A 20,545-nucleotide genomic window follows, 5' to 3' on the forward strand; every position below is an offset into this window, starting at 1 on the left:
CAACACTTCAGTTCAGACAATGACCAGATGGCAGCCAGAAGAAAATTGACTAAATATTTGCCATTGTCTGCAAAATGTATAGCCAAATGCCAACCCAAAAAAGAAATGTAATCACTTGATGGTATGACAGGTAAGGGAGAGAAGAAGAAAAAGAAGTCTATGGAATAAACACCGTTGTGCATGGCAACTGGGGAAGACTTTTTATATGTGTGATGACATTGGGTAAGGCCAAAATTTCAGGGGAAAGAACTATCATCTTGTTATGCATTCTCCCCATCAGAGCATTACTGCGACATCTGATTTAAACTCGGAAAAGCAGAAGGAAGGATGAATTTGAATTACTATTATATTCTTCCGGGGAACAGGTTGAAAATAGCCTTAACACCCCTTTCCCTTGTGACAGCCCATAGAAGGCAACCCCTTCCATCCACATCGTGTTAACTCTTTCCTTTTGAAAAAAAAATGCTTTATATAGTTATTTGCATCTTTTATTTACTTATTTTTCCTACTTTAGACTTTTCTCCTGAGACTGGAATCATTTGGAAAATTGACAGAAATATTTTTAGCTGATTTTAAAATGGGCATTCCATAATTTGGCCTTAGTTGCTTATATACAATATTCTGTTACTTTAACTGTCGATAGGTCCAATGATAGAAAGGTGCTGCTTGGGGAGATCTGATATATTTTTATTCAGAAACAATGTGTGCCTAATGAACAATAATTTCAGCTGGAAACATATTGGGATTCCCTTAATGAATTTATAATGTGTAATTACTTCAGGAATCCATTCTGAGTCTCCCTTTCTCAGAGTTTGCTCATAATTATAGTTTGATTAGGCTATGATCTCCAAGGACAAAATGCAAAATCTTTTTTTAATAACAGACATTGCAATGCATTTGCATCAACATCCCCACACCCTTTAGGTTTTTATTTATTTATGTATAAATACATGTCAATACCACAAGATGGCACTTTTGTACTTGCAACATTTACTACTACACATACGTATCTTCTTCAAGATGTTCCAAATGTAGACTTGTAAACTTTTTTAAAAAGCAAGATCTTGTACAAACAGCTTGTTTGTGTGTATCTGTGTGTGTAATAAATAAAAGTCAGAGAATTATTTTTTTTAAAAAAGAATAATAAATAATTGCAGGTAATAAAATTTAAATTACAAAATCAGAATGTATATTAACCAACTGAATTAAAGTTTTCAATAGTTAAAATGTACCTAAATGGCTCGATACCAATTTAAAACAATCCTCTTCTCACTTCCTTAATCATTAATATGTTTGTCCAACAAGGAAGAAAGAAAAACCTTCTCATGAATTAAAAAAAATGGCCTGGATTATATGCTGCAAAATTTCTGGTTTATTGTTATCTCCTTTGGCAGAAGGAAAATCAGATTATTTTGTGATCTAAGAAACTGAGTCAGTCTGGAAATCAAGGAACTCTGGATCTTTCGATAGTTTCAAATGTAACTCAAATATAAACTCTAGAAAACTCATTGTTGAAAGTGGTGAAGAAAAAAGAAACTTTGCACTAATATAGTGCATAATGACATAGCGTCCAGTTTGTCCTTTACAGTAAATGTAATTTTATCTCCCCCCCGCACAGGATTGTCATGCTTTCAAAAAATTAAAAAATAATCAGTAGAAGACTGTAGAACTTCTTATTTGTCCATATTCCAATGGTTAAAAAGGAAGAGATGTAATTCTGAGGTCCCCTCTGGGGAAGAGTCATAAAGATATACCATGTTTCAGATATGCTAAAAGGTAAAACCGGTCAAGTTTAGAAGTTAAGATTCTGCCGAATTACTGGTATATCAGATGCCAGATTCTCCCAAAGAAAAAAAAATAAAACCCAAAAACTCATCAGCTGGAATCTTGTATCAAAAGAGGCGGGGGTGGGGTGGGGGACAGCGGTTAAGGCAGTCAATGTCTACATTTGGGTGGTAGTTTCCATCTTACATATCAACATCTCCATCGTAGGCTAAAGTCAGACACTTCGGTGGAGGAGGAGTATGTTGTGGCTGTTTTGGTTTTTTGCTGAAAAGAAAGAAAAACATTCATTCGTTAAGGAAACCAAACAGGTGAGGGGCACAATCCAGGCAAAGTTAAACCCTCATCTTAAATCCAGGCAAAGTTAAACTCCAAAATTAAACCTTTGAAAAGGTTTCCCTTTTCAAAACTGGGAGGCTAAATTGAAGTTATTTTAAATCCCCCCGCACGCATAGGCCATAGGTAGAAACCATAGAATTGGGGCTATTTGAGAAATGCATACAGGTAGCCCTTGACTTATAACCATTCATTTAGTCACCGTCTGAAGTTACAACGGCACTGGAAAAAATGAGTTATGACCATTTTTCACACTTAAAATTGCAGACATGAAACAAACAAAATGTTAAAAAGTTATGATATTTATGTAGTTACCTACCAGGCACATCTAAATTATAGCAATAGCACTTAGACTTATACAATGCTTCACAGTGCTTTGTGGTGAGTTGCAGGAAGTACGTCCCGGTACGGGGCCTGCCCGGAGTACCGGGTACTGTTCCGGTACAGTGCTCCGGAGGGCCACCCGCCTGCCCGTCGTCCTTACCTGTCTTTAAACTCTTCAGAGTTTCCGTGCACGGTGCTTACAGTGCCTGCGTGATGCTCCGCTGAGCAGTTGGAGCATCACGGAGGTATTGCTGGAGGATAGGATGCATGCGCATGCTGCGCACGTGTGCATGCCCACTACACAAGTTCATGTGGAGGACGCCGGTTGCAACGGGATCCGGAAGCCACCACTGTTTATAGCCCTCTCTAAGTTGTTTACAAAGTCAGCATATTGTCCCCAACAATAATCTGGGGCCTCATTTTACTGACCTCAGAAGGAGAGAAGGCTGAGTCAACTTTGAGCCAGTGAGAATCGAACTGCTGAACTGCTGGCAGCCAGAAGTCAGCAGAAGTAGCCTGCAGTAATGCACTCCAACCATTGCACCACCAAATTATATTAAGGTAGCCAAAATATTTTTACAATCCCCAAGGCATGTCACAACTTTTGAGCATCCCTGATGTTTGGAAATTGAAAGCTGAAAAAATTGGCACGCCCATTGGTCATGTGAGCAAAACTCAGATGTTCTGCAACTGACTCATATTTATGATGGTTGCAGTATCCTAGGGTCATGTGATCAACCTTTGCGGTCTTCTGACAAACCAAGTGAATGGGGAAGCCAGATTCACTTAACAACGGTGGCAAGAAAGGTAGAAAAATAGGACAAAACTGTCTTGCTTAGCAACAAAAATGTTGGGGTCAATTGTGGTTGTAGGTTGAGGCCTACCTGTATACCCCATTTCTTTTTGCAGCCCTTGAGGACTACACTGTATAAATTCAATGACGAATCCCTAAAAATGACATGATTTTCCACCATTTTTGGATGACCTAGTACAGCAATAAAATGTCATAAGCCTTTGGATAGTCGAAAAGGACCTAAAACAGTATTTCTCCCTGAACCACCATTAAAAGAAAATACCCTCATAAAAATTAACCCTATTCACTAAAGTAAAATCATGATACAACAATCTTATCTTTCCCATAGCTCTTAAAATATTTGAATAAGTGGGATTACAGTTTCCCTGAATCAAAGAATATTGCCCCAACCTTTTATTAACACATTTGTGGGGAAAACAGGAAGAGGAAGGTGTGTTGGAATTGTTCAATGCCTTGAGTTATTTGTAAAAATAATAAAGATGGGAAATAAATAAATAAATAAATATTTGCTGTTGAAGGATGAATTCAGCAATGTAGTTGGAATCTTAAAAAAAGACCTGTATGTATGTGTATTTGAGAATCAAAATGCTATGTAGAAGGCTTATTTTTTAAAATTAAATCAAGTTTTAAAATACAAATTAAAATAAGCAGTTTTAGCTATGTAATAGTGAAAATAACTAATAAAATACTTTTATTAATAGGAACTGCCCAGAGTCACTTAGACATTGAGATGGGGGAAGTGTATAAATTTGATAAATAAATGTTGCTCCAAATTATCTTGGTATTTGTTATAGTAAAATAAGATATATTCAATTCTCTAGTCTTCCACAGGCCCATTTGTCCAGAGCCATTTCATAATAGTTCCTAAAAAAGAAGAGACAAACTACTACTAAAACGAAAAACTTTTTATCAGTTAAGAACTAATATGGTGATATCATTGAATAAAACTCTATCTGCACACCTTATCCTCTTCTCTTGGACTTGAGTGGATATGAATATATCTGTCTGTCTATATGTACGTATATAGTGCCATGGTGGTGTAGAGGTGAAGACACTTGCCTCCCACTTGGAAGGTTGAGAGTTCAATCCTAGGGAGTAGCAGATGTTTCTCTATCAGGGCTCAAAGAGAAAATATCTGCTCCAGTCAGTCACTCTGACTCCACTCCGAATAAAGGTATTAAAGAGTCGTAAAAAGAATATATATAAATAAATAAATAAATACATACATACATACATACATACATACATACATACATACATACATATCAACCTAAATAAAATGTCTAGGCGATTCTCAGCCAACCAGGTCATAGTTATCCCAAAGGTGTTTTTTGAAGAGACAACTAGACTTTCTTGTTTTTCTTTGAACATGTTCACTTCTCATTCAAGAAGTTTCTTGAATGGATTTATATTCCTTGCAGACAGCAGGTCATTTGCATTCTTTTAGAGAGGCCATCTATTGAACAGCCCTCTCTCAACAGATGGGGAGGGATACAACATCATCTATCACCAGTCTACAACACAGTCCTTTAAAAAGTTCCAAAGAAGGCTCCACACCCATTTGCACCATTCAGGTGATCCTGGTGACACAGATAAACCTCCAGGTGGCCTTAACGACTCGCTAAAAGAATGCAAATGACCAGCTGTCTGCAAGGAGTATAAATCCTTCCATTCCCCTCTATCCAATCAGAGCTGAAGAAGCTTCTTGGATGAGAAGTGAAATGTCTTCAAAACCAGAAAGTCCAGTTGCCTCTTGAAAAAGCACCTTTGAGACAACCCAAATAAAAGGATTGGAGCATCCTTTCAGGATGATAGGCTAAACTAAACCAATAAATAATGTGAGCAGATGAAAAGGTTTTCAAGTGATACTTAGCTTTCTAATTACAGAGAATATAAAGTAACCTCAGAATTTTAATCTCTGAAAGCTATTTGTAACTTTGATACCAATGAATGAATTCTAATTTATTTCCAAATGACTGAATGTGAATCCAACATCTCGAAATTAACAGGGTTAGAATCAAGCACAGAATACATACCAAAGAAGATAGGAGGTGAAGATTAGGAAAACTATAATGAGAAATCCGCCAGCTGATACTCCATATACCCAGATTTTAAGTTTTCCATCTGAGAAAGGGGAACAAAATAATACATTTGACACGAGGTGTATATTTTGCTTATTTTCTGTCTGTTAAAAATAGGAAAACCTTGTAACCATTACTTCCTGAATTTGCCTGAATCTACGAACCATGACAATCTATATAGAAACAACCAAAGAATCATGTTAAATAAACAGAGCTACCAGGGAAGTTGCATCTTAGGAGAAAAGAAGGGCAAATATGGCCTTTGTGTACATTTGAGTATATTGTTTACAGTTCTGTACGCTTAAGTACATTTTAATTAGGGTTGTTGGTTTTTCTGAAAAAATGGGATTGCGCTTTCCTAGAGTGAGATATTCTGAAAAATGCTAATAGGTATGGCTATATCAGTGTTCAGAGCCTCTCTCTCTTGAAAATAACCTTTATGCATATACAAGTAGTTCTCTACTTGCAACATTCATTTATTGACTCTTTAAAGTTACAATGGAACTTAAAAAGGTAACCTACGCCTGTTATTCACACTTATAACTATAGCAGCCTCCCCAGGGTAACATGATCAACCTTTGAATGCTTGGAAACTGGTATGATTGTTGCAGTGGCCCAAGGTCATGTGATCACCTGTTGGTGCAATCAAAGTCAATAGTGAATCTGAATTCACTTAACAACCCTGTAACCCTGTAGTGATTCACTTGGCAACCGTGGCAAGAAAGGTCATAAAGTGGGCAAAACTGACTTAACTGTTTTTGCTTAGCAGCAGAAACTTTGGGCTCAGTTGTGGTCGTAAACCAAGGACTACCTGTAGCTGTGTGAGTTCCTTTTACACTGATTCTGTCCTCGTCTAACATGATATCCTCCAGGTCTTGGGATTTCTAAAAATTCCTACCAGGCAAAGAGTCCCTGAATGTGTTTAAGTATCGCAACATTTTTTGCCTTTGTGGACAGGGTGGGTTCTGGCAGGGACTACTGCCGGTTCGCTTATGGGTGCGCTGCATGTGTGTGATTTCTACACATGCACAGTGCAATAAAAATTGTTCTGTGCATGCACAGAAGTGAAAAACAAGATGGCCTCTCCCAGAGAACTGGTTTGGGGGCAGTGTAGGCCTGGGTCGCTGCTGGTTCCAGCAGCCCAGGCCGCCAAACCACTACCGGTTCAGCCGAACCAGGCTGAACTGGTAGGAACCCACCATTGCTTGCAGAGCCGAGGTGGGCATGGATACATCCGGCCCGTCAGCCACCAGTTTGACACCCCTGCTCTATTTTATCTCCATGTAATCAGAAGAATAATAGCTCACCATCCAAGGCTACAGGTTTATCACAGATACACGCAATGCCATTAGCTCATGTCACAATTTGTTACGCACCACTTCCAGATGTCTGCCACTCTTTGGCGGACAGGATAGGTAGGGTAAGAAATATATTTCAGCCAGTGGACTACTTAGAATTTTAAGAGCACATGGAAAGTGTTCTTGCAAATGGCTGATAAGGGAATCTTTGAGGTGAAGTAAAATGTTATCAAAGCAGCTATATATCATCTGTGAGGGTCAGGTGAAAGTGTTGTACTATGACTAAGGAGATGAAGTTCAACTTCGCCTTCAGCCTTGGAAGCTCCCTGTGTGATTTGGTCTCTCTCTTTCTCAGCCCAATATACCTCAAGGCATTGGGCTGCAGGAAATTATGGAAGAAATGAGTGTTCCCTTTAAATTCATGAGGGAAATCATATAATACAAATCAGCAAACTAACCATTAAGTGGAGGACAAGAGGAAGGAACCTGGTGATCATTATGAGAAGGTCTCACTTTAGAAGAATGGTCAACAGCTTCATCTGCATAGCAGTAGATAAACAACCTTCTTCTGCATTTACAGTCCTTGTAGCCATCATGAATAATGGAAAATATACCGAACAGCAGGAATCCTGCAATTGCACGATTCCAACTTGTTATTTGATTATAACTGCACTATAACATTGCAGTGTTTGGCAGCTACATTTGGAGTTGAACACAGATCACAGGTATCAAGAAATGCTTTACGTTGACCTTTTATGTTTTTCTCTCTCCTCCTTATATGAGAATCTCTCCTACTTATATTTCTGATTAATCAGTGAAGGGAATGTCATTAGCTTCAGCATTGTAAACTGAAATCCCAGGTCATGCTACAGAATAATGCTCTTGCACAATTTTATGCTAATGATATTCATATGATTATATTACAAATGAGAGTTTGTATATCCTCTAGTGTAGTTTCTGGTTATGTGATTCACTGAGCATGAAGCTTACTTTTCAAATTAAGAGAGAAAGAGAAAGAGAGGAGACAGAACATCATGACACAATTTGTTATTTTTACCTGGGTTAAAAGGCTGAATTGACCATCCTTTGAAAATGTCATGCATTTTGGAATTGATAGGTTTATGCTTGGCAGCATTTGTTTTAACATCAGCTTTCTTATCTGCTAAACCGGGTATTTTCATGCAGTAATCCAGGAAGCCATTTGATCTCATTATTTCAGTGTAGCCTCTCTCACAGCCACAGATGCCACCCTAGGTAACAAGGAGAAAGGTGGTTCAGAAATTAATTCGTCCCCAGAAAATGTTTCTGCTGGGGGGCTGCTGGGTGCACCCCAGTTAATCTAATGCCAGGTGCCTTTATTGTTTTAACTGAAAGCCCAACCTAGACCAAGGACTTACTGTAAATTGCCAATACCTTTCAAAACTGTTTGAGTCATACTAAGTATAACAGAACAATGGAGTGCCTGTTCCTTCTTTTAATGAGCCTGGATAAATGGGTTGCAACAGAATCACTGAACACAAAAATTCATCTTGCCGAAAGAACCCAGCTGAAAACCCTGCAGCGATGAAAGTAAAACGTTTTCCCTCTCAAATAAGATATTGTTCATTTAAGGCTGCAATTCTGTGTGGAAGGACGGGTGGCCAGCTTGACTTGACATCTATTTAGAATAAACGCATAGGACTTGCATCGTGATATGCATCAACATTTAATTATTTCAAATTTGATGGTAAGGCTGTATATGGGTTTCAAAGTAAAAGCAGAGTTTCTGTGTTTCAACATGCTAATGTACTGATTGATAGAAAATAATAAAGATGGGATACAAATAGAGGGATGGAGAAAGAGAGGGGGGGAGGGGGAGGGAGGGAGAGTGGGAGAGAGAATGAACTCTTTCAATTAATATAACTGCCCATCTTAAATTCACAATTCTGGGCAACTAACAATATAAAAAGAACAAGATGTTATTTCAGGCAAGAACTGGAGGCACATCAATATACTTTAGCTTTCCTCCATATAGCGTTTTGATGTGAGATTTTAGGGAACACACCATTTGCAGAGTGTAAAACCTTCAGCTGCCCTCAGCTGCAGAAGGATACTGAGATACAGGCAGAGGAGTGTGGTGTTGTGTTTGGAAAATGGTTAATGGGTGGTCTTCTTGTTTGGAGGGTGTATGGATTTGTCCTTAGCATGAAATCAGACCAGGTAACAGTCCTCCAAAAGGCTGTTTAACTGTGTTTTAAAATACAGTTTGAGAGCCAATTCGATATACTGCAGTGGATGAGGCAACAGGCTAGAAGCCAGGAGATGGCAAGTTCTAGTTCTGACTTAGGCATGAAAGCCAACTCCCAGGGTTCTTGTAGGGAAAATAGGAAGGATTATTAAGTATGTTCGCTGCCTTGATTTAAAAACCCATTAAAGGCAGAATTAAAATCTAAAAAAATACCCATGCAAATTCTCAAAAGGGTTAGTCTGTAACAAATACTTCTCTTTTTTTACTATGCATTTTAGATCCTTGGGATATTTTTCACTTCATATTTATCTGGGAGTTTTTGAAATCTATTTTATGTTGAGGTGTATTGTCATATCACCATCCAGGGAAAAAATCCATGAAAGGGGTTCCTATATGGATGGATGATGTGAGAAAACACATATGTCCTCTCATGTGGATCCAGAAGGTTCTAGATAAACAGATGTGACACAGATTTAACGCTGTGAAGACACTGTGAAGCAGCAACAATTGTCTCACTGTTAACTTTTCAAGGAGCTTATATAATGATATAGGGAACCTATCAATTGTAGCAGCTGTCAAGAGACCAATGCAATTTTATTGTGCTTCTGCCTCCCAAAATAGAGGATCAGGTGTGGATACCAAACTGTCTTCCAAAAATCAAGATATGGGGCAGGATAACCTCCCCATGGACTGAAAGCTTGGACTGAAAGATCAAGCATTGTGCTTGATCATTGGCTTGGTTGGTTGGTTGGTTGGTTGGTTATTTACTTACTTACTTACTTACTTACTTACTTACTTACTTACTTACTTACTTACTTACTTATTATTTTCCACCCATGTCAGTCAATGACCTTTTTCTTTGCTTATAATCATTGGAGGAAGTAACTTGGGTTGCTTCCTTTTCCCTTAAGCTCAGAATTAAAAGGCAGAGGAGAGAGAAAATTGATAGAAAATAATAAATAAAGATGGGATGCAAATAGAGGGATGAGGATGGAGATGAATAGAGAGGGGGGGAGGGAGGGGGAGAGAGAGAGGGAGAGGGAGAGACTGTATCAAACTGTATTTTAAAACACAGTTAAAATGAATACCCTTGGTCTAGTTCTTAAGGCACCAGGTTAAAAACCAGGAGACTGACTTCTAGTCCCACCTTAGAAATGAAATCTGCCTAGATGACTTTGGGCCAGTTGTTCTTTTTCATCCCAATTCACTCATAGGGTTATTGGGGGAAAATATGAGGAGGAAGGAATATTAGGTATGTTGGCTGCCTTGAGTTACTTATAAAATAATAAGGGCAGGGTACAGATGAATAAAAAAAAACATTGTAGGAGGTCTGTTGTTTCATTTCAGTGTTCCAAAGAAATCCCAAAGGACTATAAGAACACAAATGGTTATGCTTCACATGGGAAGGCGTTGCGTTCCTGATCTCACTGGAGGTGAACATTTATAGGTTTCTTTCGTTCGCAGCTTCTACATTTCTATATTTACAACCTGTCTTTCATGTTCCAAGTTGAATTTCTGTGAAAAGAAGGATGTATTTACTTGCAAGTTTCCCACATATATGTTTTCTTCACACATTCCCTTTTGTCTGTAAGGCTATATATTAAAATTAACTGAATGGGTTGTGCATGCCCGATTAGACCTCTAGTCTGTTGGGAGCTTTTTTTGATTTTGCTTTGTTTTACATTCTAAAAATAATTGGTTTTTTCTAGTGAAGTAAAGGGCGCTGTCTGAATTACCTGTGTACAGAATGAGAAGGGTTTCTTGCAGGCTGGGTTGCAATGCCTGGTTGTAGCCGGCTGTAGCTGCAGAGAGCAGCCCCCTGCAAGAACAATTGTCAAGAGAAATCATCAAAGGTACCATTCAAAAATGAGTTAGGAATATCTGCTGGTTATTTGCTGTAGTGAAACGCTGCTTTTGAAAACAGTACATTTACATTATTCCTCAGACACGCTGGCAGAGGACGTTTTAGCATCCATTCTGCCCTGTGAAAAGTCTCGTACTTGGAGTCTCTGTATTTTTAACGTATACAACCAATATTTTTATATAGAGAGAGATAAAAATATGAATATGACAAATGAGAGTTTCAAAGCACAAATAATAAAAAATATTATAATAATAAAACAGGCAAAATATATATAACTTTATATATAACTTAATAACTTAAGTTGCTGGTTTTTGATTCAATATTTTTATGCATATTATACTAGATACTTATCTTCCCTTCCCCCAACCCCCCCCCATTTTTTTTTTTATTTTTTTTTGCAATTTTGTTCTGGAAAAAAATTAGAGTATGGTTAATTTTTTTAAAGTGCATAATGTAGTACATGGTCTTGAAGCAACTTTTTTATCAATATATCAACAATAAAAATTTGTGGCAAAAGACATGCAGCATAATTATAAGTTTATTGTGGGCACTTGACAGCTGATGACATTTATCCTTATAATGCACATGAGAAATTGAAGGAGTTGGGGCGTAGAATTAAAAATTAAAGCATCCCAAGCAGGAGTGAAATCCAGCAGGTTCTGATAGGTTCTGTAGAACCGGTAGTGGAAATTTTGAGTAGTTTGGAGAACTGGAAAACACCACCTCTGGCTGGCCCCAGAGTGGGGTGGGAATGGAGATTTTGCAATATCCTTTCCCCAGGAGTGGGGAGGGAATTGGGATTTTGCAGTATTCTTGGAATGGGGTAGGAATGGAAATTTTGCAGTATCCTTCCCCTGCCACAACCACCAAGCCAAGCCCACAGAACAGGCAGTTAAAAAAAAAGACTTTCACCACTGATCTCAAGTGCATCCTTTTAAGTTTACAAAGACTCAGCCCACTTCTCCTGAGATGGCATATGGAAAAAGTACAGCGCTTGTCATTCTGCTTAGAAATGCCCCTATATTAATCAGATGAAAGATTCTACATACACAGTAGTATGTTGAATACACTGAGATTGAATGGCAATCCCAGGTGAGATGGGAAGCCCTTATAAAAGAGGAGATGGTGAAAGGGCATGTCTTACCATTTCCCACTTTCTTTTCTCTCAAGGGCAATTTCCTAACAAATAAGCAACTTTTTAATATTTGCCTAAGAACAAAGGTGTGAGGGTCAAGGCATGAAACTGACACAGTGGAAACGTCTTTGTCACGCTTCAGCATTATAATGTTAGACAGGTTAGAAATGGACATAGGTATTTTTGATGATTCTTGTGAGGAAAAGGTATTTGCTACCATATTAGAATTTGAATAAAGGGCTAATAGGCTACTTTCTTAGAAGAAAAGCAGCCAGGAAGTGAAGGACACTGAGAAAAAAGAGCTAGGGTTGCTGTATTTGGGCTGCACAAATTTGGATGACCCTCATATGACATCAATGGCATTAGAATTTTCTACATCTCTTTGCTGTCTTTGATTCACTGTTCCTGTCTGCAATAAAGCATGATGGAAGAGCTTTGTTTTTTAAAAATATTTTTTAATTTTCATTTTCACAACATACAATCCACATGTATACTATACATAGCCAGTATCATATAGTAACAAATAATGATCACATCAGTTCCTCTTGTCATCAACACCCCCCAAAAAATAAAAAATAAAAACCCATTATTAGCTCTTCTGCTCTCCATACACCTCCCTCTAATGGAAGAGCTTTGTTGATAAACCTCTTTAGAGGTAAATAATTGCTTATATCCTATTGTATGCTATCTGTTTATAGAATATTACTATTAAATAAAGTTTTAATTATCTGTAATCAACTTGAACTGAAGACATAATATAATATGCAGTTTTCCTAAGTCTAAGATATTATTGGTATCAGGAGAAGAACAGATAAGAGAGGTGACAGTTTTATTATAAGATCAGCACAGTGTGTGCTGGTTGAAATAAATATAACATTAGATGTTGGTTAAAAATGCATATCCAAATGAGGCTCAGCTGCTATAAACTCCAATTCTAAGCCTAATGCCTTCTACTAAATACACATTAAACAGATCACAAAAATTTAGACTGGACTAGTGCCATGACTGCAAAACTTCCATGAATATGTAGAGAATTTGTGTCCCATTCAACAACTGAAGTCCCTTTTTCCCCCTTCAAAAATATTTACAACCTCTAGATTTGAAATAACTTTTAAGCTACCCCCCCGCCCAAAAAATCTAATTGGAACTTAATTTTTGAGTGTTTTTAGCAGTCTATTTGACCTGAGCTTTCCAAACTGTTGTATCTTTAAAGGTACTATCCAAACATTTACTTGTTCAATTAAACTCCCATTTGCCACCTAAGTGGTTTTCAGCATCACAAGGCAATATCTAAATAGGAGGGATACGAGCGATCCTTTGCAAGGCAGAGCTGAGGACTACGTCCAATTCCTCGTGGATAAAGTTGCTCAGCTTCGGGCGGACCTGGACTCCAATCCCGCAGAACCAGCTGAGGCACCAAGGGATAATCTGGTAGGACATCACTGGATTGATTTTCAGGCTGTTGCCCTTAAGGACGTGGACAAGGCCATGAGAGCTGTAAGTGCCTCCACATGTGTACTGGACCCGTGCCCCTCCTGGCTGGTTGTTAACAGCAGGGAGGTGACACGGGGCTGGATCCAGGCGGTTGTTGCCGCCTCCCTTCGGGAGGGGGTCTTTCCCCCCGCATTAAAGGCGGCGATGGTGAGATCCCTCCTGAAGAAACCATCTTTGGATCCAGCCATCTTAAACAACTATCGTCCAGTCTCCAACCTCCCCTTTGTGGGGAAGATTGTTGAGAAGGTGGTGGCCTTTCAGCTCCAGCGGTCCTTGGAGGAAACCAGTTATCTAGATCCCTTCCAGTCGGGTTTCAGGCCTGGCTACAGCACGGAAACTGCTTTGGTCGCATTGATCGATGATCTCTGGAGAGCCAGGGATGGAGGTCATGCCTCCATCCTAGTACTCCTTGACCTCTCTGCGGCTTTCGATACCATCAACCATGGTATCCTTCTGCGACGACTGCGGGAGGTGGGGGTGGGAGGCACTGTCTTACGGTGGTTCTCCTCTTACTTCTCGGACAGGTCGCAGTCGGTGTTGGTCGGAGGGCAGAGATCGACCCCTAGGCCCCTAACGTATGGGGTGCCGCAGGGTTCGGTCCTGTCCCCCCTCCTCTTTAATATCTACATGAAACCGCTGGGTGAGATCATTCGACGGCACGGGATAAAATACCACCAGTATGCGGACGATACACAGCTGTATCTGTCCGCCCCGTGCCAACTCAATGAAGCGATGGACGTGATGTGCCAGGGCCTCGAGGCTGTTAGGGACTGGATGGGGGTTAACAAGCTTGTACTCAATCCAGATAAGACCGAGTGGCTGCTGTGCTTCCCTCCTACTAATTGGCCAAGTGTTCCACCTCTCAGGCTGGGGGGTCAAACAGTACACCCCTCAGATAGGGTCCGCAACTTGGGAGTCCTCCTGGACCCACAGCTGACTTTTGAACACCATTTGTCATCTATGACCAGGGGGGCATTTGCCCAGGTCCGCCTGGTGCACCAGTTGCGTCCCTACCTGAACCGGGAGGCTCTCACAACAGTCACTCGTGCCCTTGTGACCTCCAGACTGGAGTACTGCAACATGCTCTACATGGGGCTGCCCTTGAAGAGTATTCGGCGACTTCAGCTTGTCCAGAATGCAGCCGCGCGAGCGATCGTGGGTGCGCCTCGGTTCACCCACGTAACACCTATCCTCCGCGAGCTGCACTGGCTGCCTGTTGATCTCCGGGTACGCTTCAAGGTGCTAGTTGTCACCTACAAAGCCCTTCATGGTATTGGATCTGGGTACTTGAGAGACCGCCTACTGCCAATTACCTCCACTAGACCAATTAGATCCCACAGACTAGGCCTCCTCCAAATTCCATCAGCCGGCCAGTGTCGACTGGCGACTACCCGGAGGAGGGCCTTCTCTGTGGCTGCTCCGACCCTCTGGAACGAACTCCTCGTGGAGATTCGTACCCTCACCACCCTCCAGGCCTTCCACATAGCCCTTAAAACCTGGCTGTTCCGACAGGCCTGGGGCTAAAGACTCGCTGCCCCACTTCGAATGGTATGACTGTTGTGCTTTTTAATTATGCATGGTTTTTTATGTTTTTGTAACTTTGTTTGTTTTTCCCCTCCCTTTGAGTTGTGAGCCGCCCTGAGTCCCTTTCAGGGAAAAGGGCGGCATACAAATAAAATTAAAATGAAAAAATATGAAAAAATATGCATCTCTGGGCTCCTTTCCCACCAGTCCTGCACTCTTACATGCCCTCTCCATATGGGAGGATATGTAAGTGCATGGAGGTGTGCAAGTGGTACCATCGGGGGGTGGGGGGAGGTTGCATGGGGGTGCAATGGAGGTCTGTGTGGGTGCATGAATATTTGGTAAGGAAATATCTCAGAAAAGATTGTACAATGGATCACAAGTTATCTAATGTACTTCTAAGGCTTTTCTCAATTCCATGAAGAGTAGTGATAAAACACCTGTATCGTTTTCAGACAGCATAATAGGTAACAGATTTTGGTCAACCTGTGGGGATGATGATCTCAATTGAGAGACATTTAAGAAACATATATACTTACTTCTCCTTGGTGGAGACAGCCCATAACATTGTTTCTACTGGTTACATTTAACCCACCTATATTATCATATGACTTCTATACATATGTATTATCATATGACTATAAGTATTACTAAATATGTATCAATGGGGACTCTGGAAATTAGGTCAAACAGATTTAAAGACTATGAAGATTGTATAACATGTCCTTTTAGAAGATGTAACATACCTTCCTGTTGGTTGACCTAAAATTAAATATTGAATAATAATGTTTGACCTGCCCTAAAGCTCTCTACAAAAATATTCTCTTTTCAACCATTCCAGAAATTTCCAGTACAAATATTTAGTGCAAAATCACATCAATAGTTGACTGGTATAAAGCAATGTTGACAGTAATATTGCATTACCTTTTCCCCAGCCTTAGCATATTATTTAGAGGAGTAATGAAAAAAAATGTCACCCATACCATCAAAAGAGGAAGCTAAATTCAATAAATATTTAATTTCATCAGGATGGACTGCTTCAGTAGGAAAGTGATTGCCCCAGCTTCATTCTTAAGCATGGATTCATGCCATTCCTCTAAATTCCCTGTTCTGACCCCCCCCCCTCTGTCCGGTGAGTCATGCCGACATAAGCTTACTGTAAACCACGCTTCATTCACAGTCCTTACTCACAGACAAGACTTTGGCAGCAACCCAGACTCCCACAGATAAGAGATACACACAAGAGCTTCTCCAGCTTAGTATAACAGTTGTGTCCTGCAAAAGGTCTCCTCCCAAAGTCTCTTCTTATATACTCTCTTGGGAGGAGCCAAATCACAACCACCTGGGCCTGATTATCTCCTATAAGTCTGTCTCCGTAATTGCTGCTTTCGCTTCTCCGCCCTTCTCTGCCTGGCGTCAGGGACCAACTCCCTTTGCTCCTCCCCACTGCTCCAGTGCCTGACATCAGAGACAAACTCCCTTTGACTTTCACCACTGCTCCAGGCCTCAAGCACCTCCTGTTGGCCAACCAGCCTCTCTGGTCTCTGCTCGGAGTCTGAATCCTGCCCAGGGTCCTCCACATCTTCCAGAGCCGACTCATAGGGTCCCTCGCTATCGGAGTCTGTCGGCAGCTCCAACAGCTCTTGCCGGGCCACAATAATTCCCTATATCTACCTTTATTTTTTTTCTCTCTCTACCTCCATTTCTCTCTGTCTCTCTCTCTCTCACTCCTTGAAACCTTGTCCATTCTTACTGAAAAGATCATGGACAAGGTATTTATATTACAGTATGGCTTTTGGTGGCTTAATTTTCATTCCTATTAAATTTATAACACTATAATGGAGAAATAAACTAAATGATGTGATTTTTTTCCACAATTCTCTTGCTGAAAAATTGCAAACAGAGTCCTCCAAATATACAACAGTCTCTCATTAAAATTCCATAAATAAATTCTCTTCTCCTCAGCTGTGCCAGGCTCTACTCACTTACAGACTAGATATTTGAACACTCCTCCTTTGCTTTCAGATTACTGTATTGCCCTCTCTAATGAGCAATGTAGTTACTGTGCGATTCTTAGTATACAAATGATTTTTTTTTGTTCCTCTGAGGCAGAGAGGAGCATTTCATAGGGAAAAAATGTGCTTTGTCAAAGCTACATTTTTCAATAAACAAAGCTCTACTTTTTGAGATAAATATTCACTCCAACTCAAGAGAGACCCTGGTTCCTATTAATAATCAGAAGAACCACCATATCAGTCTTTAAAACATCAACTTCAAAAAAACCAATCAAAGGGAACTGCACATAGTGCAGCACCTGTTTATACATTTGAAGACAACAAACCATAGAAGCATGTGAACAAATGAGTCTACCAGCATTTCCATGTGCTTTTGGTGAATTATCCCGCTTTATATGACTTCATTAAGTTATCCATCCACCACTCCTGGAGACTTACACCTGAGAGGATCAGTGGTAGAAACCACACTGAAATAGCGAGTCAAATTCCTGCTTCTCTCTGTGAGTTCTCATCCTGGTCTTCACAGTCATTCCTATTCACAGGTTTCTTTAATTGTGTTGCCAGTATTAATTGAAATGGGCACATATATTTATGTAATGAAGAGTCATGCTAGCACAATGAAGCGAAGTCAGCTGGAGCCATTTGCTTTGAAGGAAACCTTTGGCCATGTATTTGCTCTCTGCATGCGCCACACACTATTTTTCATTGCACAGGTTGATTGCTCTGTGTGCCCTGATGATTATGTGCATATATTCCTGTTTGCAGCTTTCAGCTGAACTCTTTAAGTTTATTTAAAGTATTTATATTCCTCCTTCATTTAACTTGAATTTATAAGGTAACTAGAAAGAAAATTACACTGGTACTATAAAAACAATACAGCAGAGCATCTAAAATGAACAAAAATGAAAGAAAAATATCACCACCACTGTCTGTCATTTTAAACATCCCTAAAGAAAACAGTGATATTAATAAAATCCCTGAGGAAAGTAATAAAACTAATATCTTTCTTAAAGAAAGAAAAGATAAAATCTCTTGGGCAAATGGAAGAGGAATATTTCAGGTTAGGGGAATGTGTCTGAGTTCTTCCAGACATTGAATTGAATTGAATTGAATTTATTAGGTTTCTATGCCGCCCAATCCCGAAGGACTCCGGGCGGCTTACAGAATAAAAAGAAATTAAAAAGACTTAAAAACAGTAGGACACACAAAGTTAAAAAAGAACGCAACAAACACCAATCAGAAGGCCTGCCGGAAAAGCCAGGTTTTAATGGCTTTGCGAAAGGCCATGAGAGTGGGGATAGCCTGGATCTCTGGGGGCAGCTCATTCCATATGGCCGGAGCGGCAACAGAGAAGGCCCTACTCCTAGGTGCTGCCAGCCGGCATTGTCTTGCTGAAGGCACCCGGAGAAGACCAATCCTGTGTGATCTTATTGGTCTAAGGGAGGTATGTGGCAGGAGACGGTCTCGTAGGTACCTAGGTCCTAGGCCATGTAGGGCTTTAAAAGTAATAACCAGCACCTTGAATCGTGTTTGGAGACCAATGGGCAGCCAGTGCAGCTCGCGGAGGATAGGTGTGACGTGGGTGTACCTTGGCACACCCAGTATCGCTCGCGCGGCTGCATTCTAGACTAGTTGCAGTCTCAGAACACTTTTCAGGGGCAGCCCCAAGTAGAGCGCGTTACAGTAATCCAGTCTTGAGATGACAAGGGCATGAGTGACTGTCTGAAGTGCCTCCCGGTCCAAGTAGGGCCACAATTAGTGCACCAGGCGAACCTGGGCAAAGGCCCCCCTGGTCACAGCCGACAGATGGTGTTCCATGGTCAGCTGTGGGTCCAGGAGGACCCCCAAATTGCGAACCCTCTCTGAGGGGGCAAGTTTTCTCCCCCCAGGATTAAGGACAGACTAGATGGACTGTCCTTAGGGGGCAACATCCACAGCCATTCGGTCTTGTCAGGATTGAGTGCTAGTTTGTTCACTCCCATCCAGACCCTAACAGTTTCCAGGCACTGGCACATCACTTCCACCACTTCACTGAGTTGGCACGGCGTGGACAGATACAGCTGGGTATCGTCTGCATACTGGTGGTATTTAATCCCGTGCCAGCGGATGATCTCTCCCAGTGGCTTCATTTAGATGTTAAATAGGAGGGGGGACAGGACCGACCCCTGCAGCACCCCATAATTGAGGGGCCTAGGAGTCGACCTCTGTCCTCCGACCAACACCGACTGCGACCTGTCGGAGAGGTAAGAGGAGAACCACTGCAAAATGGTGCCTCCCACTCCCACCTCTTCCAGCCGTCGCAGAAGGATACCATGGTCGATGGTATCGAAGGCCACTGAGAGTCAAGGAGCACAAGGACAGAGGAATGGCCTCTGTCCCTGGCCCGCCAGAGATCATCAGTCAGTGCGACCAAAGCAGTTTTGGTGGAGTAACCAGGCCTGAAACCAGACTGAAAAAGGTCTAGATAATCTGCTTCATCCAAGGTCCGTCAGAGTTGGAGGGCCACCACCTTCTCAACAACCTTCCCTAAAAAAGGGAGGTTGGAGACTGGACGATAGTTTTTAAAAATAGCTGGGTCCAGAGAAGGCTTCTTGAGGAGGGGTCTCACCACCACCTCCTTAAGAGGATGTGGAAAGGATCCCTCCATCAAGGAGGCGTTCGTAATTCTCTGGAGCCAGTCTTGTGTCACCTCCCTGCTGGTTGAGACCAGCCAGGAGGGACATGGATCCAGTAAACAGGTGGAGGCAATCATCGCTCCCATGGCATTGTCCACTTCATCAGGGGTGACAAGTTGGAACTCATTCCAGAAAGTCTGAGCAAGACCCTCCCTCGGCAACTCGGCTGGTTCTGTCCAAATGGAGTCCAGGTCTGTCTGAATCTGAGCGATTTTGTCCGACAGAAACTGAGCGAACTCCTCAGCTCGATCCTGCAAGGCATTACCTGTTTTCCCCCCCCCATTCAAGAGGGAACGGGTTATCCTAAACAGGGCAGCCAGGCACGATTCTGCGGATGCAATAAGAGCGGAAAAATGCACACATTTTGCTGCCCGTATCACCACGAGATAAGTCCTAATAAAGGCTCTTAGCAGTGTTCGGTTGGATTCGGAGTTACTAGCCCTCCAGCGTTGCTCTAGGCGTCTCTTTTGGTGCTTCATCTCCCGGAGTTCCTCAGTAAACCAAGGAGCCCTCCTGGATCCACTGCTGCGGAGAGGCCGCATAGGCGCAATCGGATCCAGGACCCCAGTCGCCGCTGTGTTCCAGGCGGTGACCTCTCTTGCCGGATTGTGGGCAAGAGAGTCAGGTATCTCCCCAAGCTCCTTCTGAAATCCCAATGGGTCCATCAGGTGTCTGGGGTGGAACCACCTAATCGGTTCCACCTCCTTGCGGTGGGGGAGTAGCTTCCAAAAATCAAGCCTCAACAGGTAGTGATCCAACCATGACAAGGGCGAGAAGTCTATTGCCCTCAACTCGAGATCACATCTCCACTGCCCTGAGAGAAACACTAGGTCAAGCGTGTGTCCCGCTCTATGAGTCGGACCCTGGATTACTTGGGTCAAGTCCATGGCTGTCATGGAAGCCATGAATTCCTGGGCCCCATCAGAGTGTTCGCCTAAGGATGGTAGATTAAAGTCCCCCAGTACTAACAGTCTGG

The 20,545-nt window shown here is 41.5% G+C and overlaps 1 protein-coding gene across 1 annotated transcript in view; it reads right to left on the reverse strand.

The window, feature by feature from the left end:
- Window positions 1–1,967: 1,967 nt before the first annotated feature.
- THSD7B (thrombospondin type 1 domain containing 7B) overlaps window positions 1,968–20,545 on the reverse strand; it is a 466,316-nt gene continuing 447,738 nt past the window's right edge. The window contains 4 exon segments of the mRNA XM_032209475.1: window positions 1,968–2,049; window positions 5,293–5,380; window positions 7,693–7,885; window positions 10,599–10,681. Coding sequence (XP_032065366.1) covers window positions 1,968–2,049; window positions 5,293–5,380; window positions 7,693–7,885; window positions 10,599–10,681 — 446 coding nt within the window.

This window comes from Thamnophis elegans, chromosome 1 (genome assembly GCF_009769535.1).
Source record: "Thamnophis elegans isolate rThaEle1 chromosome 1, rThaEle1.pri, whole genome shotgun sequence".
NCBI classification, from domain to species: Eukaryota; Metazoa; Chordata; class Lepidosauria; order Squamata; family Colubridae; genus Thamnophis; species Thamnophis elegans.